The 24186-nt window shown below is 46.5% G+C and overlaps 1 protein-coding gene across 1 annotated transcript; it reads left to right on the top strand.

Annotated features, from left to right (window-relative positions):
* Positions 1 to 4929: 4929 nt before the first annotated feature.
* Positions 4930 to 7795, top strand: LOC140647345 (cell surface glycoprotein CD200 receptor 1-B-like). Its single transcript, XM_072851890.1, has 4 exons — positions 4930 to 5065; positions 6305 to 6613; positions 7234 to 7485; positions 7686 to 7795. The coding sequence occupies exons 1-4, from the start codon at positions 4930 to 4932 to the stop codon at positions 7793 to 7795; spliced, it is 807 nt and encodes a 268-aa protein (XP_072707991.1).
* The last annotated feature ends 16391 nt before the right edge of the window (positions 7796 to 24186 follow it).

Below are 24186 nucleotides of genomic sequence, written 5' to 3' on the forward strand. Positions count from 1 at the left end.
TTTTCTGCAGGTAGACCTTATGGAGATTGGAAATGGCAGGTTACTGTGGACGGAGCTGGTAAAATACCAACATTTAAGCCTGCTTTGTATCTCCCCTGAAGGACTCTACTTTCTATTCTGTATATTATTGCCAAACATTAGGCATTCAGAATAAAATTCCCTACGGCTCATGTCTGTAGCAGCAGATGTCTCTTTTCAGTTGTGGGTTATGTAGTTCAGATGTTAGGGAATGACTACCAAAATAATTTAGTCCACATTAAAAACTCTGACAATCATTCCTCTGGAGTATGAAAGAGGGATCTATAACCATTGACACTGACCTAAATCCCAAAGAATGGTCAGGAGCGTGGAGCTGGAAGGAAGTAGTGACACCAGTTGTCTTGTCTGGTCTGATCTTGTCTGTCCCAGCATCGTGCGACAGGTCAAGCCATCATTCATTTCAGATACCTCTCAGAGAAGAGTAGCTGTGAGACCAGCTGGAGATGGAGTTCTGGGAGAGCAGCGAGGGATCCTTGTGTGTTTGGGGCAGGCAGTTCAGGTCCTGTGAGCTAAAGCCAACTGGGCTTTTGAGCTTCATTTCCAAGAAGAGGAACTGAGACCAAATATTGTCACCGGGAAGCATGCCAGAAAGGACAGAGCGCATGCGCCAACCTTTCTGCTTTTTTGTGATGTTAAGAGCACTACTGACTGTGTCTGAATCTGTGCTTTCTCCTAAAATACAGCCTATGTTCTTTCCATTTGGAAGGTGGTTTAGGAACTAGAGTTATTAGGATAAACAGTTTTAAAGGCTAAATTACTTGTATAAAATACTAAGAAGCTCTGCATTTTCCTCTATGCAAACTATTCTAGTTGGGGGAGGGGGAGAATTGTCTCTTTCCTCAAAAAGGAATTCAAAGCCACACACCTCTCAAGGGCTGGATATTCTGAGACAAAACAAAAGAAAATTAAAAAGTTAAAAAAAAATTAAAATACTCGTTGGTGGGAAAGTTTTTTAAAACTTCTCGAGTAAAGTAATGGAAGAGAGAGGCATTATTGTTCATGTGGCAGCCAACACTGCTAGTCTTAGCTGAAGAGTAGTTTCCACTGGCTTCACAGAACTGGAATTCTCTTTTTGATATTCGTCTCAAATTTGATTAATCTGTTCCATTTGTACCTGGTCTGACCTCTGCTGCAAGGTTTGTTTTTGCACTTCAGCCTTTGAGGAGAGGCAAAGAGCAGAAGACAGAATTACTCCATCCATTTTCTCAGAGTTGGCCTTGGTCATTAGCACAAGAAACACTGCTGTGAATATGCAGAAGAGGAAATTCTGTGTCTTAAGGGCGCTAAATCAGTTAGAAACCCCTTGAATCTGGGCTGAAAAAATAGAAGTAGTGCCAGTAACACTGACTGATGAGGACACTGACAAATGGAAAAGCTCCTCTTGGTCGGTGCAGGTGGGATGGAGAACCATATAACCATTACATCAAGAAGTGATTTGAGATAAACTTTTGTTTCCTTAACGCTGGTTGCTATGGCCATGGCCAGGACTATGGTAGCAGCAGGTAAATCTTGAAATAAAGGAATTGGTAAAGAAGGAAGACAGTGCCATGTGTTTCCTCCCAGGTCTTGCTGTGCCTCATGTCTTACAGTGATTTTATTGCAGACACATTCAGAATATCAGACAAAGCTATGTGAGGACACTTCTGTACTCCACATCCTTAATCAGGTTTATCAGCAGAGCTCCTGCCTTCATACAATCCATATCTGTGCTAAAACAGTGCGGTGGCATGAAAAAAAAAGGCTCAAACAATATAATTCCTGCTACAAATTTCCAAGCAAAGTACCAGCTTATGCAAGAACCTAGTGTCGCATGGCTGAGATCCCACAACATACCTTTGTTTGGTTTATAATAATCATCTAGAAATGTAATCTTATTTTCTCATCAGTTTGAGATTGCCCTTTTTAGCATACTGAAGTTTTTGTGGGCATAGCATCCAAAGGCTGTCATGCGACACAATTCAGGGGTACTGATGGCTCACGTAGCCCACAGTTCTGAGTTTTATGTTTGTAAGAGCTGGTGGGGATGGTCTCGTTCTATCCCTCGCAGATCTACAACACGTTTGCTCAAATGACAATATTCTCTAATGATCTGACCCAAAAGCATTTCTGATGCAGGCAAAATGTTTATTTGATAATTTATAAATCCAGGAATAGCTTCAGCAAATGCCTTCCTCTTCACTCCCAAAAGGAAATGCCCTCATTCAGGAATTAAATGCTCCACTTAAAAGTTAACCCAAGCTTACCACATCAATACTAAAAAGCAACAATGAACATCCCTGAAAGTAAAATGTTTTGTTTTGAACGTGATACAGTTGATCATTCAAAAAAAAAAAACTTTTCAAGGTGAGCTTTGTTGCTTGCTTTGACCAGGTGGTGGAGAGGAAAGCACAGCTAGAGCCTGGGCCGTAACAAAAGTCCTCACAGAGGGACTGCGCAGCAGCAGCAGCATGAAGCCAACGTTTGCAGAACTGTGCTCCCCGCGGGCTGAGCCACTGATAAGGGTTGAGCAACTACGTAGCAGCATGCGCTGGAACACCCAGGAGGGTAGCTAAAACCAGCATTTGGTACATCAGTAACTGCAGGGAAGGAGGGGGAGGCCAAGTTCCTCTGCTAGAGGTATGATGTACATATAGAGCCCTTTAGCAGGGCTCTTGCAGAATGGCTGAAAAAAGCAAGGTAGCAAATGAGAAACGACACAAAGGAAACAGGATATCATGCAGTCATTCATGGTACGCTACAACTTCAAGTAAAACAAGGGCTCAAAACACGCAAGTCTTCTGAGCTGAGGAAGAAACAGTCTAACACTGAAGGACACTTAAAACCAGCTCCAGGGCTGTGCTGGAGGTGGGTGGAGAACACCCAGGTCCAGCAGCTCAGTTGCTCGGATCAGCTACTGGGGCACAACAGTGGTGCTCTTGCCACGATATGACCGTGCTGTCTGGCTCCAGCTCTAGCGTCAGACTGAGAGTCTGGGCTTCCAAAAATAAAAAACACCCATCAGTCCTCCCCCTGCCAGATCACACATACACAACCTTTCCATTCTTCACAGTCATGCAGTAAGTTGCTATGCTGTGGTCAGACTGTAATCCAAAGACTCAAAACCAAAAGGCTAATTAAAGAAATATGAACATGATTTTCCAGCCATCGCCTTCACTATCAGAGAGCAAGCAGAATCTTTAGCAAAAAAACCCCCAAGCCCAAAAGCATTAGGCCTCACCCCAAAGATAACTGGACTAGGTTGTATCACATGCTGTCGGGAATCCTCCCTTTCCATTTATCAGGAGTTTTCCTGTCTTAGTTTCTAAAATGACCCTAGATTCTTCCAGGTGCCTGGGTACATTGCTCCAAATTAAACCCCAAGTGATTAGGACCCTGAAAGCTTCTGATTTCATGACTTGGACCATTATTTCTTGCTGCATCTGCCATTTAGTGCTGAGCTACATCACCCACCAATTCTATGGCTGAAACTATGGCATGTCTCACACTGCAGGGATCTAAACGTGATCTTTGCATCTTGAACCTGCCTCTAAATATGAGAAATGGTTATTGCACTTCACCGCCAAACTACACAGCACTGAAGCAGAAGTTGCATTGACGAAGGTGCAGGTAGCTGTCACAAAGTGACTTTTGGAAAGTGTAACTGCAGCAACAACAGCCAGCAGAGATGAACATTTCATTATATTGCTGCTGTTGGCTTTTCTGAATATAAGAACTGTGAACACAGGTTGCCTAACTTTCTTTTTAAACTTACCCAGATTTTCCTTTGAGTCACTAATGGGTACTACACCTCTTCTCAGTTAAATGGCACCCACTATTTGGGGGAGGTGGGGGGGAGACACGGTTGTCTGCCTGCCAGTAATTCCCTCCATTTGTGGATGTCTTGCATCTATTTGACCGCAGAACTGAAGCCCTTCCAGGCACATTTCAGCACAGCCATGGAAATACATAAATCTGCTGTGACAGTAGTTGTGGGGGGAGAGTTCTGTTCTTAGAACAGGCAAAGAGTCACCAACTCATTTCAGCTTGCTGGCTTCAAAGTTTGAGGAGGCTAACATTTTTCTGATAAAATTAAATTCAGTGCATTAATTTCCAGAGAGGTTCATGTTATGTCTAGGGAAGCTGTCTTTGCTGGTATAAGACAGCAGTCTTAATCACATGGGAAGATGGACAGTAGTAGCTTAGGGAAAGGCATTTAAGGACCTTGTAAAAATTAAGGAACTCTTCGGACTCTAAACAAAATCCCGCAGCTCACCACTGGAATGACCTTCAGTGTTCACTTGTGTATGTATGGGGGGAATACAGTACCAGAACAGTTTGAAAAACAAACAAAACAGTGGTGCAAAAAAGCAGCCTTGGCCTAATTGTCTGTAGATGTACTATTATCAGAGAAACAGAGCTGTAATGTAAATGCACAATGTACCTATCTTCCTTACTTCCCTGCAGGGGAGAAGTGATTGCCAGTGCCTTTTAGAGAAAAGGCCTTAGGCTGTTAGGTATGTGGGGAAGGATAAAGTGGGGAGGAAGAGGAATTTAAGAGGTTTTTTTGGAATATGTTGAGCATCCTTTAAACGGTAAGCTAAGAATATCCTTCCCCCAATTCCCAATGGTAAAATTCTCACTGCAAGATCAGAGCCAGACATTAAAAACCACACTGCTTAGACTTTGTGCAAGTTCTGCTACAGAGTTTGTCTTCCCACAATAACACTATACAGAAGGCCAATGGTCAGAAAGCAAATACCAATACCATTTCCTCTCTGTTCACCAATTCTTAGCACAGGAAGCTACACGCTAGGAAGAAGAAGAACCACCTCTTTGTAGCTGCAGTGTGGGGCTTTGAGGAGCACAGGAAGAGCAGTGACTCTGGCTGCTGAGGATCACTGGCAGGGGATGATGGGGAGCTCACAGCAAGGTGGATGGTGCAAGAAATGCACATCACCAACAAATGCAAGAGCTACTTTGAAAGTTGTCAGGAAGACCATGTACACCATTGTTCTGCTCACCATCACTGCGGCCACAGGAACTACAGGTACTTCTGACGGTACTTTGCTACCAACTCTCTGTTAAAGGCAGAGGAGGAAAAGGCAATGTATCAGAGTGATGTTTACCCACTTCTTCTTTGGGCAAGAAGAAATCTAGGAGAAGGGATCTTTACAAATTGCTGAAGGGACTTTTTTTGTGGAAAACCAATAACCTGCAAATCAAAACATTTTGAGGTGCAACTAGATCTTTTCAGTTGTCAGCCAATAAGATGTGGAGCTTGGGCTTTTCAATGATTTGATGAAAACTGGTAATGATTTTCTCAGAGTATAATATTTTTCTTGATAATTAACAGATTTATTAAAAACATGTTTGATGGGAGGTTTTCTGATCATTCTGAGCACCCTGTCAAGCTTTACTCTTAGGTATCAGTGACTTGTCCTGACAAATGAAGGATACTGGGATTTTACAACACTAGATTCAGATGAAAGTTTTAGTAAGACTTAATGGGAAGGTTCTTTCCCCTTTCCAAACTCAGGTAAATACTTAGAAAAGCTAATTCCAAAAATGTGGGATCTGAAAATGCAGCTATAATCCTTCTCCTCCCTACTGTACATTAATTATGCAAATTCTTGTTGGTTTTTCTTCTTTGTTTTTGCTAGGACAGGTGAGGCAGGTCACAAGACAGTGATCTTGAGTCTATCAGGGATCTCTACATCTAACAGCAAACATGAATGTGTTTTCTTTCCAGTTAAATGTCATGCTCTTCCACTATTTCATCTGTCACCACTATAATCAGGGAAATTGGTTCATATAAGCTTTGGAGAGGCAGGGCAGAAATTGCCACCTGTGCTTGACCTGATTAGGAGGGCTGCTTATATCCAGCACAAAAGTGGGGTGAATGTCTTCAAACATTCATTTTTCTGCTGTACCGGGCAGTGATGCTGAGGGAAAAGCAACCTGAGAGATCTCCCCATATAGATGGGCTCTGCAGCTCATTCAGACTCTGCTTCCCAGTCATGTTATTTATCCACTGTCCTAGGGAGAGGACCTTACAGAGGGAGGGAGTGAAAACAAGGACCAATGTATGCAAACACAACCATGAATTTGGAGATCTAATCCCGCCTAAGAAGAGAAATGCAGCTCTTGGGCTGGCACAGACAGGGCCTCACACTGGCATGTAACAGTGCAGGTATTTCTCTGTGAAGCACAGACCAGAACTCCAAGGCTATGAGTGACATCTCTGGGCACCTTCTCACACGTCCTTCTCCTTCTTTCTCTCCTTCAGGGAACGACAGAGTGACAGCGACAGTAGGTAACAGCTCTGTACTCACCTGCCCTCCCAAATCAAATATAACTATGGTAACATGGAAAATAAGCCCCAAGGTTGGAGGCCCCTGCACGCTGGGATACAGGGCTGATCAGAACAAGACAGACAGAACAACCTGCAGTGACAGCATGAACTGGAAATTCAGACCAGACTGGAATCCTGCCCTTGAGATACGGCAAGTGGGAATAGCCCAGGAGGGAAATTACACCTGCGAAGTAGTAGCAAAAGAAGGGAATTTCCACAAGACGTACCACCTGGCCGTGCTAGGTAAGGGACTCCTTTCTCATTTTACAGTTCTCCAAAGGACCATGTCTGGGCCTGGACATACAAAGCTCCTCTCCCCATGCGCCGGGGGATACACTAATCCAATATACTAACAGAGGATTCTGCATGTGCTTCTGGTTATCCTGTAGAATCAATCGTTAATACACTAATTTAAGAGAACTAAAGCATGTGAGAAGAACGCTTCCAAATGCTGAGCTATTCTATCAGACATGGGATGTTCTTATCCAGACAGTAGGAGCAGACCCATTTCCTCTTATGCTGGCATTCAGATACATTTTAAACCACATGTACGATGGCTGCTCAGGACAAAAGTCTAGTTCAGCCCTGTATTTGGGATAATTCCCTGCCGCAATGCCCAGGGAAACCTCCTCTAATAGTACATGGCTGGGGTAACTCACCTGAATGGGGGAGAGTTGTCCAAAAGGAAAAAAGAGGCACGATCTTTGTCTCTTGTGACTTTGGCCCATGTCACTGTAATGGGATGGCACCTCCAGCCTTATTCTCTTCTTTTCACTGGGTTCTTTTTGGGTAGAGAACAAGAACATCCTATCCCAACTGCGGCAAACTAACTCCATGCATCTCCCCTTCCTGACGCTTTGCAGTCCCCCCCAGGCTGGCCCTGTACTGTGATGGCCATGGGAACCCAGTGTGCGAGGCAGCAGCAGGGAAGCCGGCTGCTCAGGTCTCGTGGGTCCTAGAGAGCAACTCCACCCCCAAGGAAGAAGGCCATGACAACGGGACAGTGACTGTTCTCAGCAAGTTCACAGCATACAGCACCAACATGACTAATACAACCTGCATTGTGTCCCACCCAGCTGGGAACCAGAGCAAGTCCATAGCCTGTCGTCCCTCAAGTAAGCTTCCCTTTGTGCATTCGGCATTCAAAATCCTGGTTAGCCTTCTGTTCATGCACTAAGACAAACATCAGTGGCACTGGCAGGATTGCAGCAGGAACCATGCAGCTGAGCTGAAGTTTTCAGTGAGAAATTTGTCGGGAGGGGGGAGGATAAACAAAAGTGCTGTCAGAACTGTAAAGTTCTTTGTGAAGTTCTAGGAAAGGAGATGGATGTAGTGGTCTTCCCTTCCACCAATAGGGCTGAATGGAAAGGCACGATTATTCAAAAGTTCATGACACACAAAGGTGTCAATGATGTGATCACCTAGATCTATGTATTGTAATCCAGTGGTACCATTACATCTTGCTAATTGTTGAGTTACACATAGGTTGTGACAGGAAGACTGAAAGCCAATTTACAGCTTCCAAAGGCTGGCAGGTAGGTGAAAACTTTAGGTGGTGAAGTTGAAGACATTGCTGGGAAGTTGTGCGTAACCATCTGTACTTCACTGAAGTACTCGGAAGAGAATCAGAGCTGAAATTTGCTGGGATGCATATGCAAGGCCTGCAGCTGGACTATGGGAAGTGGTGAGGAGAAGGATCTAATTAGTGCCCATACAGCAAAAGACAAGGGTCCTCCATCAAGGGCACGAGGGGACATTGTTTATTGCCAGTTCTGTGCCCAGCACTGTATTCCAGCTACCTTAGGTCATCCTCCGAAGTACAGCACAAAGAGATCATTGTCTAGAAGATGCCATCCTGACAGAGGGACAGGGTAAACAAACAGTCTGTGAGGTGTACCTAAAAGAGCAACTCTTTCTTTTTAGAGTATAGTACACGGTTTCTTCGCTGTGTCATCAGCCTTGCTAGTCTCCTGGGACTCCTCTTCCTGCTTGCTGTTCTTCATCTCTACACCTTCTGTGATAGCAGGTATGTACGGGACATGATACACACAAACCCCTTTGGCCAGTCCTGGGAAGTTTAGAAGGGCTTTTGGTACTAATTCATGTCATGCACAGTCACCTCAGTCTGTCACAAACACACCAGTTCAGCACATGTTCGTAGAGGTTTGTCCGAGGTCTATAACACCACAGCTGGGGCAGAGGGGAGGGACTCCATACATGAGCGTTAGGGACCTTCTTCCTGCTGCCATACTTCTTTCAGAAGCAAAAATACAAAGGGAATGGTTAGTTTTTTCCACCCGATTGAGGGATTTGAACAAAGATTGCCAGGCTATGAAGATTAAAGAGGCAGCGAAATATCTTTTGAGCTTGGAGCCAGACTTTTGGTCCATTTTGTCCTACTCAGAGGAAGCCAGGGAAGGCAGGGCTAATGCAGAAATGCAGGAAGTATTGCATGAGAGCAGAACAGGTCTGCTGTTGTAACTGCTCAGGAGTTCTGGCAGCAGTCTGGCAGCTTGGCTGATTACTCTGTCTGAGCTAGTCTCTCTGTCACAAGGTGCAATTGCTGTGCAGAATTACCATACAAACACCACAGAGGCAGAACTAACTACTGTGTTCAAGTCACTTGAGCTCCATGCTTTGCTGGGGCTCTCGGCAGCTCTCTGCTTGGTGCTGGCTGGAGCATGGACAGCTCTGGTCATGCTTATGTGAGATTACAGACATAAAGCCTTATGTTCTTTTGTTTCTCTACCAAATAAAGGGGAGGAATTCTCTTCTTACATTCCTAGAGCCCAAAACAGCCTCATCCTCGCACTTACAGTATTGGTGTCTTGTTTCCTAGGACAATAAGAAACTAGTACAAGCCAAGGCATCTTCCATCTGCAGAGCTGTCTGGGCCTATTTCTAACTCAGCACTTGAGCAGAGATGAAAGAAACTCCCAGTATGCCTCAGTCAGCAATGTGGCATGCAGCAAGGACTCACCAGTACCAAAGCGTTCAGGAGAAAGAAGCAAACATCTGCAATGCAGCCAGTGTAACTCTGCAGAAACATGGCATGCAGGGCAAATGCTACCTGACCCTTGTCAGCTCTGTCTTCCATCATCTGTCTCATGTAACTACAGATGCTGTTATCATTCATGCAAGTATCAATCTTTTTTATAAAACCAAAACTAACATATATGCAATAGGAAATTAATTCATGTTGTATAAAATGAGGTCACTCCATTTCAAATACATTGTATCCTCGTATTTAAGCATCATGTTTTATAGGATAAAATCACAGAATCACAGTATCACAGAATCGTATAGGTTGGAAAAGACCTTTAAGATCATTGAGTCCAACCATAAACCTAACACTACCAAGTCCACCACTACACCATGTCCCTAAGCACCTCATCCAAACGTCTTTTAAATGCTTCCAGGGATGGTGACTCAGACACTTCACTGGGCAGCCTGTTCCAATGCTTGATAACCCTTTCAGTGAAGTAAAATTTCCTAATATCCAGTCTAAACCTCCCCTGGCGCAACTCGAGGTCATTTCCTCTTGTCCTATCACTTGTTACCTGGGAGAAGAGACCGACCCCCACCTCTCTACTACCTCCTTTCAGGTAGTTGTAGAGAGCAATAAGGTCTCCCGTGAGCTTCCTTTTCTCCAGGCTAAACCACCCCAGTTCCCTCAGCCGCTCCTCATAAGACTTGTGCTCTAGACCCTTCACCAGCTTCATTCCCCTTCTCTGGACACGCTCCAGCACCTCAATGTCTTTCTTGGAGTGAGGGGCCCAAAACTGAACAGTGTTTGAGGTGCGGCCTCACCAGTGCCAAGTACAGGGGGATGATCACTTCCCTAGTCCTGCTGGCCACGTTATTCCTGATACAAGCCAGGATGCTATTGGCTTTTTTGGCCACCTGGGCACACTGCCGGCTCATATTCAGCCGGCTGTCACCCAACACCCCCAGGTCCTTCTCTGCTGGGCAGCTTTCCAGCCACTCTTCCCCAAGCCTGTAGCGTTGCATGGGGTGGTTGTGGCCGCAGTGCAGGACCTTGCACTTGGCCTTGTTGAACCTCATACGATTGGCCTGGGCCCATCGATCCAGCCTGTCCAGGTCCCTCTGCAGAGCCTTCCTACCCTCAAGCAGATCAACACTCCTGCACAACTTGGTGTCGTCTGCAAACTTACTGAGGGTGCACTCGATCCCCTCGTCCAGATCATTGATAAAGATATTAAACAGAACTGGCCCCAGTACTGAGCCCTGGGGAACACCACTTGTGACCGGACGCCAACTGGGTTTAACTCCATTCACCACAACTCTTTGGGCCCGGCCAGCCAGCCAGTTTTTTACCCAGCGAAGAGTACACCCGTCCAAGCCATGAGCAGCCAGTTTCTCCGGGAGAATGCTGTGGGAAACAGTGTCAAAGGCTTTACCGAAGTCTAGATAGACAACATCCACAGCCTTCCCCTCATCCACTAGGCGGGTCACCTTTTCGTAGAAGGAGATCCGGTTGGTCAAGCAGGAAACACACAGCTTCTCCGCCAGTGTTCTCCTTTTATGTTAAGACCATCCACAAAGCTGCAACTGTGCTTGGCTCTTACTAAGTATATTGCAGACAAAGGGAGTACACAGAGAAGACTCATCTTCCTTTCTTCTCTTCACAAACTGCAGGACAATTCAAAATTTCAGAGAGACCAACAAAGACGTGCCCTAGGTTAGCAACAGCACACTGGTGTCAGTGGTATTTAGGATGTGTTCTTGTTGAGCTCTACTTACTACATTTCTTTTCCCTTTCTCCAGATTGGTCAGGTCTCCAGCCAGAAAGAAAAATATCCCACATCCTTTATTGCAGTTTCCATTTAAATGTCTCAGAGTCTCTCTATCTTCCATCAGGGATAAAAGAGATCAAATTCACGTACCAGAGTCCACAGGGTTCTTTAACCAGCCTTGCCCCTACTGCTTGGTCTATTTACTCTCAAAGCCATCACAAATCCTTCTGCAGGAGGGACGATAAAGCAACCTAAGCTTTCTACAGTCAGAGTTTCAGTCCGGTCTCCTGGGCAACTACCGCAGCAACTAAGAACATTTCTTCCTTTCTCTTACTGGACACCCATCTTCTTACTGGTATGTTCACCACATGATAATGACTGATTTGATTGGAATGTACTAGATAGGATTTATAGCTGTTACAGCTGCTCAGGTTATTAATTGGCAGGCTTCTGTGCTTGCCTCACTGTATATTAGAATCTAGCACTCATTAGTGGCTGCTTTTTGCTTTCACTGCTTGCTGTACTGCTTATCATCTTACTCTGCTGTGCCTGGGAACATTCTGATAACAGCAATGGCCATGTGCCTGGGCTGGCAGATGGCCAGGGCATCGCTGCTGTTTCTGTGCTGCTGTACTGGACAGGCTGGAACTCCAGTGTGAACTTGAGTTGAAGGGACTGTGACCTGTGGATGAGTCCACACAGGAGCAGGACACCCCAAAGCGTCTGTGGCTGTGAATAAGTCCACGCCAGAGCAGATATATCTCAAAGCATCTGTGACCGTGGTTATGTCTGTGCTGCAGCAGGTATACCTCTGAAGAGATTGTGGCCCAAGGATAAGTCCACGCTGGAGAAGGTACATCTTGAAGCATCTGTGGCTGCGGATAAGTCCATGCCACAGCAGGTACACGTCGAAGTGTCAGTGGCTGTGCATGAGGCCATGCTGGAACACCTTAAAGCGTCTGTGGCCATGGATAAGTCCATAACACAGCAGGTATACCCCTGAAGGGACTGTGGCCATGGGTAGGACCAAGTTGGAGCAGATACACTCCTGAAGGGACTGTGGCTGTGGGTAAGGTCATGCTGGAGCAGGTACATCTCTGAAAGGATTGTGGCCCATGGATAAGGCTGCGCTGGAGCAGGTGCACCTCAGAGCAACTGTGGCTGTGGACAAGTCTATGCTGCAGCAGGTATACCCCTGGAGAGACTGTGGCTCGTAGATAAGGCTCCACTTGGAGCAGGTACACCCCTAAGGGACTGCAGTCTATGGATAAGTCCAAGCCGGAGCAGGGACAAGGGGAGGAGTTCATTGCAGTATTAAACCCTATGGTCTGGTCCAAAGGGACCAGGGATGGAAATTGTAATGGATATACCTTTAAATTGTTCTAACCCATGATTTGAGTTGCATGTTATAGGAAGTACTATAGCAGGAACCACCCAAAACAATGGAACCTTACAAGAAGCAGAGCAAGTGCAGCAGTGACCCAACCTGAGCTGGCTTTGATGTCCAATAACTCCACGCAACACACCACCTCTCCTGTCCTGAGTGACCACCATAACAGGTGGAGCCCAGTCTTTAAATGAAGTCAGTGAATATTTTATGGACATTTATGGACATTTTACAGGGGGGTGATCAACAAACTAAGGGAATGATATCTGTGTGTATATGTATCAAAGGATAGGAAGAGGGGTGGTGGTTAATGAGGATGTATTGGACAGTGTGTGGCCTGAGCATGATGTAAATGGTAGGGAATAAGAGGTGGAAAATATGCTGGTTTTGGCTGGGATAGAGTTAATTTTATTCATAGCAGCTAGTATGGGGCTATGTTTTGGATTTGTGCTGTCAAAAGCGTTGATAACACAGGGACATTTTAGTTACTGCTGAGCAGTGCTTACAGAGTCAAGGCCTTTTCTGCTTCTCACACCACCCCACCAGTGAGTAGGCTGGGGGTGCACAAAAAGTTGGGAGGGGACACAGCTGGGACAGCTGACCCCAACTGACCAAAGGGATATCCCATACCATATGACATCATGCTCAGCAATGAAAGCTGGGGGAAGAAGAAAGAAGCGGGGGGGATGTTCGGAGTGATGGCGTTTGTCTTCCCAAGCAACCATTATGCGTGATGAAGCCCTGCTTTCCTGGAGATGGCTGAACACCTGCCTGCCATGGGAAGTAGTGAATGAATTCCTTATTTTGCTTTGCTTATGCATGCAGCTTTTACTTTGCGTATTAAACTGTCTTTATCACAACCCATGAGTTTTCTCACTTTTACTCTTCCGATTCTCTTCCCCATCCCACCAGGGGAGAGCGAGCAAGCAAGCAGCTGGGGGGGGGGGGGCTTAGTTGCTGGCCAGGGTTAAACCACAACAAGAAAAGATTGCTTGCCTTTTTATGTGACTTTTTTTTTTTAGTTATACCAGTTTTAAACTATTGTTCTCCTCAAAAAAAAAAAAAGGGAGGGGGGAAGTAGGGGGAAAAAGTTCTAACAAATTCAGAGACTGCACTGACTTTTCTCCCCCCCCACACCTAAATAAGAACTGGCTTTTCTAAGTTTTAGTCCTTCCCCAGCAGGCACACACAACTGAGAGACCACAGACTGACCACAGACCCATTTTTTCATCACCTGGTGAGCCTGCCTCAAAGGATTACATAAAACCCCTCTCATATCCTGTCTACTTGCAGAATTATCTTGGGGAAACTGCTCCAGCATCACCAGCTGCGTCTCTTCCACATTATCACTATTTCAGTGTTACAAGTCCCTAGTACAAGTCTCTTCATATCCCTACTACTTTTGTTTGAGTATGGTGAATGGGAACACTGGGAGACGAAAAGATGCTCTCACTTCACAGAGTATTTCTGAAGCTTGGTACAAGGATACAAACCCACGTCAACCCGCTGACAAGCTATCACACCAACCTGTAAAGCATCCTGCTTTTCTTCTACATGGTAGGATTCATACAAGTAGAAACAGCAAGAGAAAATGAACAGGAAAATGTGTTTCTCACAATGACTTCTCATTTCATGTGTATAAACACATGGACAAAGCTACAGAAAGTGACACGTTTCCCTAAATCTATCTGCTCTAGGTAGAATAAGACTGGATTACTTCAGAAACCCTTATGAAGAGCTTGCATCTTTTTGCTTCTATGTCCCCTGATGTCCATGAAGATGCAACATGTGTGCTAAAGTGCCCAAATTGGCAGAGCACTGGCAAAAATAGGTCTGTCCTGCCAGGTGTTTTTGGTGTGGCTGGCAAAAATCCTCTCTTTAAGGCAAGGGTGTGGTTCAAAAGGAAAAAGGTACTACAGCAGCCTGAGCTAGAGATGAAAGCAAGAGAAATCCCAGCCTCCCCCTTGATCTATAGTTTGTTCTATCAGCAGGATTCCGTACATAACAAAACACTGTTGCTCCTTGGGCATTTTGTGCCATCAGAAACTGGCCTCAAAGTCCCCCCTACTCACCCCACTGCTAGTAGCTTACTCCTGCCTCTGCAATGTCCCTGTCACTGACATTGGCACAAGTTTATGCGGCTGCTCACTGAATGGAATTAGGGTACTCAGCAGGCAAGAACGAGTCAACTTGGTGGTCTTATTTACCACAAGACTGCCATAAGGCAGGGGGGACCACAGGGGTGGAAAGGAACAGCCAGGGACAGGGCAGGTGAGGACATCTGCTTAAACAGCAGTGCCTGCTTAGTCCTCTCAAGTGCTGACGGTGGTCCGATGCGAGAGTGGAGTTGTGTTCCAGTTAGAGGTAGTATCTCTTTATGGTGGGAGAGAAACCATGGAGCAGACTGCAAGGGAAGACAGAGAGACTCAATTTTAAGGGCTACTCTTGTATCTAAAGATGAATAAACAACAGACATTTCTACTTAACCCTGCTGTTCACAGCTTCCCCCAAGCTGGCACAGCAACTTTCTGCAAAAGCAGGTTTAGAGCCCCTGTTGTTACTTTCCTGTCCTGGCACGTGTTCAGGCATTGGCCTTTAAAGAAAAGATCTCATGTTACCAGTTTTTCTTGGGAAAGCTGGGGTCATGCCCAGACAGTGCTAACACCCTGTCGGTACTGGAGGTAGAACACGTTTCCTCCAGTTCCCTAACATCTAATGTAAAATTTGTCTTCACCCAGCTGTGTGAGAACTGAAAAACAGAAGGCATCATCACTATACCTCTTTCCACATGCTTTCCCAGACTGACAGCACAGGAAGCTTGGTGCTGTGGAGAGGGATCTCCAGCTCCAAGAAGCTAATCATTCTGGAGCAGGCAGGTCAGGGTGAACTAGCACAGCACATAGCAATACTGACTACTGAGAGCACAGCAACAAGGTCCTCCTACTCAGCTGAGCAAGACAGACACTTGAGCAGTAAAAACAAGTGTTGTTAGCAAAGAGTTTTGTTGAAAGGATTGCGTAAGCCTTCATGCTGCTTGCTATTGGAGCAACAGCCGAGGCAGGCTACCATTTCGAAGCAAGTAGCTGTCGAAGCTGGAGGTCAGCGCAACACGCACCGATTGCTTCTTAGCTCTGTTGTACCCATGGCTAGGTACGCACACTCGCATCAGGAAGAGGGTGCTAATCAGCAGCTGGATGGAAAAATGAAGGAAGAAAATTCACTGCAGGAGCTACAATGTAATTGCATTAGCTTGTGCTCCTCAGGAATTGGAAGTCTTCGAGAGAAACAGGACCAGGCAGGTGGTTGCTCCCCAGATTTCCTTAGCATGAGGTCACACAGCAAACTCACAGCAGAGAAAGCCTCAGAATGACCTTTCCTGGTCCACTGCTGGACAGAGAGGGAAAAAGAAGTGAATGTTGTGGGGGTTGGTTTGTTGGGGGGGAGGTGTGTGGGAGCGAGATGGAAGGGAGCAGCTTAGGAAAATGTTCAGCTTTTGTTAGGAAAATGACAAGCCCCAAACTAGATGTTTCCAACTACACATTAACACATGCCAGTTGCTTTTGTGGGGCTTTTTGTGTTTGATGTAAACTGCTATTTTCCCTGTGTTCCGGCACTCATCAAAAGATTTTCCTAAAAAAAAAATAGAAAATTAAATAAAAATATTTTAGGGAAATACCTTTTTATGAAAAGCTCACCGAGAGGAATGTGCATCAAACCGTGCTTCTTACTGACACGTAAGACTGAGGACAGGAGGTTGTTTTGGAGCAGACTGCAGATCCAAGTGGCTGCCTGGGGCCTCTACCCATTGATACATAGGCCAAGGCACAGCCATCAAGGCATGCCAGAGTTGGACATCATCTGGAAGAACAGAAGTATTTTCTGGGGAAGACAAGGAGCACATTTTAAGTGAGGACAATTGTACACTCCACAGAAGTTTAGCTGAGTTTATTTCCATGAGCTTTTTTTGGTGTTTCATGCTGTCATTGCAGCACGTCCGCTAGTGATAACAGGCTTCAGCAGTGACCGTGTAACCAAGGTAGCGACTAGACCTGCTCTGTGCAGCGGGGAGAGCAGTGGATGTTGTGTACCTCGACTTCAAGACTTTTGGCATGGTCTCCTACAACATTCTTATAGACAAGCTGAAAAAGTATGGGCTAGATAAGTGCAGAGTGACATTGATTTAAAACTGCTTGAACAGCCAGTCGCAGGGAGGAGTGATCAGTGGCACAAAGGCCAGCTGGAGGCAAGTCTCTAGCTGTGTGCCTCAGTGGTTGTTACCTCTTTGTTAATGGCCTTGACACTGGGACAGAGTGCACCCTCAGCAAATTCGCAGGCAATGCGAAACTGGGAGAAGTGGCTGGTACACTAGAGGACTGTGCTGCCATTCAGGGCTACCTGGACAGGCTGGAGAATTAGGATGAGGAGAATCTCATGAAGTTCAACAAGGAGAAATGCAAAGTCCTGCATCTGGGTAGGAATAACCCCAGGCACCAGTGCAGGCTGGGAGCCCACCAGCTGGAAAGCAGCTCTACAGAGGAGGATCTTGGGATCCTGGTGGACACCAAACTGACCATGAGCCAGCAATGCACCCACAGCATCCTCGTCTGCATTAGGAAGAATGTTGCCAAAAGGTCAAGCGAAGTGATCCTTCCTTTTTACTCAGCCCTGGTGAAGCCACGTCTGCAGTGCTGTGTCCAGTGTTGGGCCCCCCAGTACAAGGAAGATATGGACCTGCTGGAAGGAGTCTAGCAGAGGGCCACAAAGATGATTTAGGGACTGGAACATCTTTCATATGATGAGAGGCTGAGAGAGATGGGACTGTTCAGCCTGGAGAAGAGAAGGCTCAGTGCGGAAAAGGTTCGTGAGCCCATTTGGGCCTGAGTTATAAAAAGGAGGCAGAAAAACCAGCAACAGCAGATCAAGAAAACAGACAGTTTTCCTTCTCTTGTCAAGTTTGACACACCATAAGACCTCTGGATACTGCTGATGTGAGCACCTTACATTGTGCACACAGAGAAGCCTGAATCTAAGCATTATGCTTAACTGGCAAGGGAGGAGAAGAAATTCCACCTGATATTTTTTGATAGCACTAACAGGATGCACAGTAGCATTCCATGTTTTCAGAATAAGAACAGCTCCCTGAAAGCACTGAACAGAGTATTTAGGAAAATGAACACATGTAAGAAAGGCCTTTATGGCTCATCTCCGTAGCACTTCTCTGGTTCGCTGCAAACAAGCTGCCTTTTACCTTTGATCAGCTGAGGATACCAATCACCACTGCCTTTCACAGCAACTAAATGCATGACTTCTGCCGTAAATCCCCTTCACCCTTTGGAGCAGCTAACCACAAAGATCCAGAAAAGTATCTCATTATCTTCCTTGAAGCACTTAAAACACTATTTGTCACCGTGATTTCCAAACAACAACAAAACAAAAGAATCCACCACCAAACCCCACATATTTAGGAGGTGGGTTGTCCCTGTGTTTTGAGGAGACTGGCTAGAAAGAAGCTGTGTGCACTGTGGTTTCCATAAGTGATGCTTATATGTCTGTTACAATGCTCCATCCTTGCACAAAAACTCAGGGCACCAGATAAAGCAGATATTCACCCACTTCAAACCCATTCAGGATTACAACTGAAAACACAGTGCAGAGGAAACCAGACAAGAATCCTGTACCAAAGGCAGAACTGGGAATATATTTATAATGGATGTTGAATTCTGAATGCCTCAATTTGCTTCAGCCAAAAAAGCCTTAGAATTAAACATTCAGATTCAACGTCTAGAAACCCTTAAGTCTTCCCCAAAGTCTAACAACAATAAAAAATGCACAGAAAATGCCCACAATGAATAAACTGCTTTTTTGGCTCAGTTAAAACTCTCATTCTACCCTAAAAGGTAAGTGTTATTACTTAGAATCATAGAATCGTTTAGTTTGGAAAAGACCTTTAAGATCATCAAGTCCAACCATTAACCTAGCACTGCCAAGTCCACCACTAAATCATGTCCCTAAGCAGCACATCTACAGGTCTTTTAAATAGCCCCAGGGATGGTGGAAGTTCCCTGGGCAGCCTGTTCCAATGCTTGACAACCCTTTCACTGAAGAAATTTTTCCTAAGATCCAATCTGAACCTCCCCTGGTGCAACTTGAGGCCATTTCCTCTTGTCCTATGGCTTGTTACTTGGGAGAAGAGACTGACACCCACCTCTCTACTACCTCCTTACAGGTAGTTGGAGAGAGTGATAGCCCTCAGCCTCCTTTATTCCAGGCTAAACAACCCCAGTTCCCTCAGCCGCTCCTCATAAGACTTGTGCTCTAGACCCTTCACCAGCTTCATTCCCCTTCTCTGGACATGCTCCAGCACCTCAATGTCTTTCTTGGAGTGAGGGGCCCAAAACTGAACACAGTATTCGAGGTGCAGCCTCACCAGTGCTGAGTACAGGGGGATGATCACTTCCCTAGTCCTGCTGGCCACACTATTTTTGATACAAGCCAGGATGCTGTTGGCCTTCTGGGCCACCTGGGCACACTGCTGGCTCATATTCAGGTGGCTATCGACCAACACTCCCAGGGCCTTTTCCGCCGGGCAGCTTTCCAGCCACTCTTCCCTGAGCCTGTAGCGTTGGGGTTGCTGCATGGGGTTGTTGTGACCCAAGTGCAAGACCCAGCACTTGGCCTTGTTGAACCTCATACAATTGGCCCCGGCCCATCGATCCAGCCTGTCCAGGTCCCTCTGCAGACCCTTCCTACCCTCAAGCAGATCAACACTCCTGCACAACTTGGTGCTGTCTGCAAACTTACTGAGGGTGCACTGGATCCCTTCGTCCAGATCATTGATAAAGATTTTAAACAGAGCTGGCCCCAATACTGAGCCCTGGAGAACACCACTTGTGAGCAGACGCCAACTGGATTTAACTCCAGTTGGATGTAACTCCACAACTCTTTGGGCCCGGCCAGCCAGCCAGTTTGTTACCCAGCAAAGAGTACACCCGTCCAGGCCACGAGCAGCCAGTTTCTCCAGAAGAATGCTGTGGAAAGCAGTGTCAAAGGCTTCACTAAAGTCTAGGCAGACAACATCCACAGCCTTTCCCTCATCCCCTAAGTGGGTCACCTTGTCATAGAAGGAGGTCAGGTTAGTCAAGCAGGACCTGCCTTTCATAAACCCATGCTGACTGGACCTGATCACCTGGCTGTCCTCTACATGCCATGTGATGGCACTCAAGATGATCTGCTCCATAACCTTGCCCAACACCAAGGTCAGGCTGACAGGCCTGTAGTTCCCCGCATCCTTCTTCCGGCCCTTCTTGTAGATGGGCATCACATTTGCTAACCTCCAGTCAACTGAGACCTCCCCGGTTAGCCAGGACTGCTGATAAAGGGTTGAAAGCAGCTTGGTGAGCACTTCCACCAGCTCCCTCAGTACCCTTGGGTGGATCCCATGCAGCCCCATAGACTTGTGTGTGTCTAAGTGGTGTAGCAGGTTGCCAGCCATTTCCCCTTGGATTATGGGGGCTTCATTCTGCTCCCCGTCCCTGTCTTCCAGCTCAGGGGGCTGGGTACCCACAGAACAACTGGTCTTACTATTAAAGACTGAGGCACAGAAGGCATTAAGTACCTCAGCCTTTTCCTCACCCTTTGTCACCATGTTTCCCCCTGTGTCCAATAAAGGATGGAGAATCTCCTTAGCCCTCCTTTTGTTGCTAATGTATTTATAGAAATGTTTTTTATTGTCTTTTATGGCAGTAGCCAAAGTTCTAGCTGGGCTTTGGCCCTTCTAATTTTCTCCCTGCATAAACTCACAACATCTTTGTAGTCCTCCTGAATTGCCGGCCCCTTCTTCCAAAGGTCATAAACTCTCCTTTTTTTCCTGAGTTCCAGCCAAAGCTCTCTGTTCAGCCAGGCCTGTCTTCTTGCCCACCGGCTCGTCGTTCGGCACATGGGGACGGCCTGCCTCTGCAGCTTTAAGATTTCCTTCTTGAAGAATGTCCAGCCTTCCTGGACTCCTTTGCCCTTCAGGACTGCTTTCCAAGGGACTTTGTCAACCAGTCTCCTAAACAGGCCAAAGTCTGCTCTCCAGAAGTCCAAGGTAGCTATTCTGCTGAGCCCCCTCCTTACTTCTCCAAGAATCAAAAACTCTATCATTTTGTGATCGCTATGCCCAAGACAGCCTCCAACTGTCTCCTCACCCACAAGACCTTCTCTGTTCACAAACAAGAGGTCCAGCGGGGCGCCTTCCCTAGTTAGATACTTCCTGACAAAGCTGGTGAGTGAGCCATCTTCCACACACTCCAGGAGCCTCCTAGACTGTTTCCTCTGAGCTGTATTGTATTTCCAGCAGACATCTGGTAAGTTGACGTCCCCCACGAGAACAAGGGCTAGCGATTGTGAGAATTCTCCCAGCTGCTTATAGAATATTTAGTCTGCCTCTTCATCCTGGTTGGGTGGTCTATAACAGACTCCCACCATGATATCCGCCTTGTTGGCCTTCCCCCTGATTCTTGCCCATAAACACTCAACCCTGTCTTCATCATCATCAAGCTCTAGACAATCAAAACACTCCCTAACATACAGGGCTACCCCACCGCCTCTCCTTCCTTGCCTATCCCTTCTGAAGAGTTTATAGCCATCCATTGCAGCACTCCAGTTGTGCGAGTCATCCCACCATGTTTCCGTGATGGCAACTATATCATAGTTTTCCTGCTGCACAATGGCTTCCACCTCCTCCTGTTTGTTGCCCATGCTGCGTGCATTGGTGTAGATGCACTTCAGTTGGGCTAGTGATCCCACCACCTTTCTGGGGGGAGAAGCCCTAATTCCTACGTGACCATTCTCAGGCACTTCCATGGGTTCTAACACATTCATAACCCTTTCATCTTTGCTGCCACATGGATCTCCATCCCCTACCTCCACTGGGATGGCAGACCAAAGGACCTCGCCAGCACACCGTCCCTCAAACATTGGTGTGCCGCCCCCAGGCTTATCTCCAGTGAGCCTGGTTTTATCCCTTTCCTCCTTCAAAACTAGTTTACAGCTCTTTCAATGAGCCATGCTAACTCCTGTGCAAAGATCCTTTCCCCCTTTGAGACAGGTGTCCCCCATCTGTCGCCAGCAGGCCTGGTGTCATTTAGACAGACCCATGATCAAAAACCCCAAAATTCTGCTGGTGATGCCAGGCCTGGTGCCAGGTATTGATCTGCTGGCTCTTCCTGTGTCTTCCCTCGTGGTTCCCTGCAACTGGAAGGATAGAGGACAACACTACTTGTGCTCCTGATCCCTTAACCAGTTGTCCCAAGGCCTTTGAGTCTCTCTTGGTTGCTGTCGGACTTCTAGTTGCAGCTTCATCACTGCCTACCTAAAAAATCAATAATGGATAGTAATCTGAGGGCCATACCAGGGTAGGAAGTTTTCTCTTCACATCTTTTACCCGGGCCCCAGGGAGGCAGCAGACTTCCCTAAGAAATGGGTCTGGTCTGCATACTGGGCCTTCTGTTCCCTTCAGAAGGGAGTCTCCTATGACAATGACCCAACTTTTTTTCTTTATGGAAGCGGTTTTGATGCAGGGCATAGGCTGACTTAACCTCAGCAACACCTCCAAGCTAGATGAACCATCATCCTCGTCATTGTTCGGTTCCACTTGCAGAGCCTCATACCTGTTATGCAAGGGCACCTGGGAAGGTGGGGCAGTCACAGAGGAGACGCGCATCCTGCGCCAGGCAGGAACTCGTCGCCATTGCTCCCTATCCCTTAAGTCACTGTGTTCAGCCAGGCGGAGCGAGGATAGGGAGTCCTCCGTATCGTGCGGCCTGTCGGCCTGTCGCAGGGAAGGTAGGGCGCGATTCCAGTGGTGTCTCTCTCTCGCACGCTCCCTGATACTCCTCAACCTACTCACCTCCTCCCGGAGCTCTGTCACTAAGCGGAGGAGTTCCTCTGCCTGGGCGCACTCCCACAGGCGTGCTCACTGCTGCCCTCCGCTGCTCGCTGCTCACTGCTGCCCACTGCTGCTCACTGCCATGAGGGAAGGGCACAGCCTGCAGCCTGGCACCTGGGCGGCAGCGTGTTCCCGCCGGAGCTCTGTCTGGGGAGCTGCGTCAGTCGTGGTGGGTGCAGAGCTTAGAGAGGCCGTGGCTTTCTGCCGGGTGGATCCCATTGCTCCCTGGTCGAGCCGGCAGAGCCTCAGCGCCCTTCCTGCACACCCTTCCACGCAAACTGCCGCGCCATGCCCCGTTGCCAGCGCTCCCGGTCGCCAGCGCTCCCTGAGGGCTTCTGTTATACTGGGGGGTGCCCAGGCCTCGTCAGCCGCTGTTGCGCGAGCTGCGGGCTCCTGGTGGCTCTCTCTGCTCCCCCGAGGTTACCGCGGTTTGGGAACCCCCCGTGCACCGCGCTGGAGCGCTCCGCTGCGCTGCTCGCCTTGGCAACTGAGACTTGCTTGACACATAAGATGGAGATTAAAGAGCAGATAGTGTATTTTAGAACTGCTACCTTTGTTTTACACACAACAAACACATCAGAAAGAACATTAGCCAGTCTATGTAGTGTCATGCACCAAGATATGAATAACCAGATAAAAAAATATCTGGAGGCATATCAATAAATGTATTCCCATGGTAATGTATGAGAAATAGCATTTTCAGTCCACATTTGAATCAGAGCAAAGGCTGGAGGTGAAGAGGAGAGCGTTCTCCCCCCACATTCACCTAGATGCTTAATTATTCTGCATGTCTGCTCATGATGTAGCAGCAAAATATTGTATTAATGTAGCATTTGGTATTCTGCTGGTGAATGCAGTCCTGGGTGAATTGCTGCTCTACGTTTACAGTCATTCCTAACATTGCTCTGAGGAACTGTACAGCCTGAGACTTGAGGCAACTGAAATTGCCATGTAACTCTAGAATCTAGGAGTTTATTTTAATCAGATCTTTGCTTTTGTTTCTTCTTCAAACATGAACCCAGGTTTTACTTCACCCTTATTTGCAGAAATAAAAGAAACAATGGCTCATATTCTAGAAAGCAAGTAGTTTTCCCCTAGTTCAATGTATTTTAACTACAATTCTTTGTTAGCGTGTCTTTTAGAAAAATTTTCCTGAAAGAAAAGTATGGATTTTGCCACAGATGCTCCTGGAGTAGGGATAGTAAATATTTTCCTTCATGCCAGAAGAGACCAAACATGTCCTTTTCAGAGATTCTGTGGGAACAGTTCTCACCATCAGAGCAGGACTGTTGGAAAACACTAATACTAGAACTAGCTTTAGCCTTACTGTAGAATTGAAGAGAAAAATAAATGTGTGCCTGCTTTTCTGTTTGAATTTTTTTGGCTATGCTTTCCAGCCATTCATGGGCAGTATACCTTTCACACAGAAGACAGAATCCTTTAGCATCTAGTGTTTCTTCAGTACGTTATTTATTTGTCAAAAGAACTAGTTTTCAACAAAAGTTTTCCACAGATCTAAGGAAATAAACTAGCGCCCAGCCATGATGAAAGTTAGCGGGAGGCTAACTTCTGTTCCCTAGAAGACTTGAAGACAGGCACCTTTTTATTCATAAATGGACCTTCAAGATTTCTGGACCAAAGTTTTTTGAACAAGTCACCCAAACAATTTTTTGACTTGTTTGAAAAAGTTTTTGAACAAGTCACAACATTCTGTCATTCACATCAGCAGAAAGTTTGTCTACAA

The sequence above is a fragment of the Ciconia boyciana genome, chromosome 1, assembly GCF_034638445.1.
Source record: "Ciconia boyciana chromosome 1, ASM3463844v1, whole genome shotgun sequence".
In the NCBI taxonomy this organism is placed as follows: Eukaryota; Metazoa; Chordata; class Aves; order Ciconiiformes; family Ciconiidae; genus Ciconia; species Ciconia boyciana.

Coding starts and splice junctions, on each gene's coding strand:
- LOC140647345 (XM_072851890.1), top strand. CDS start 4,930: ATGGGGAGCTCACAGCAAGGTGGATGGTGCAAGAAATGCACATCACCA. Junction 5,066..6,304: donor TGCGGCCACAGGAACTACAG/GTACTTCTGACG, acceptor TCTCTCCTTCAG/GGAACGACAGAGTGACAGCG. Junction 7,486..7,685: donor CATAGCCTGTCGTCCCTCAA/GTAAGCTTCCCT, acceptor GTGAAGTTCTAG/GAAAGGAGATGGATGTAGTG.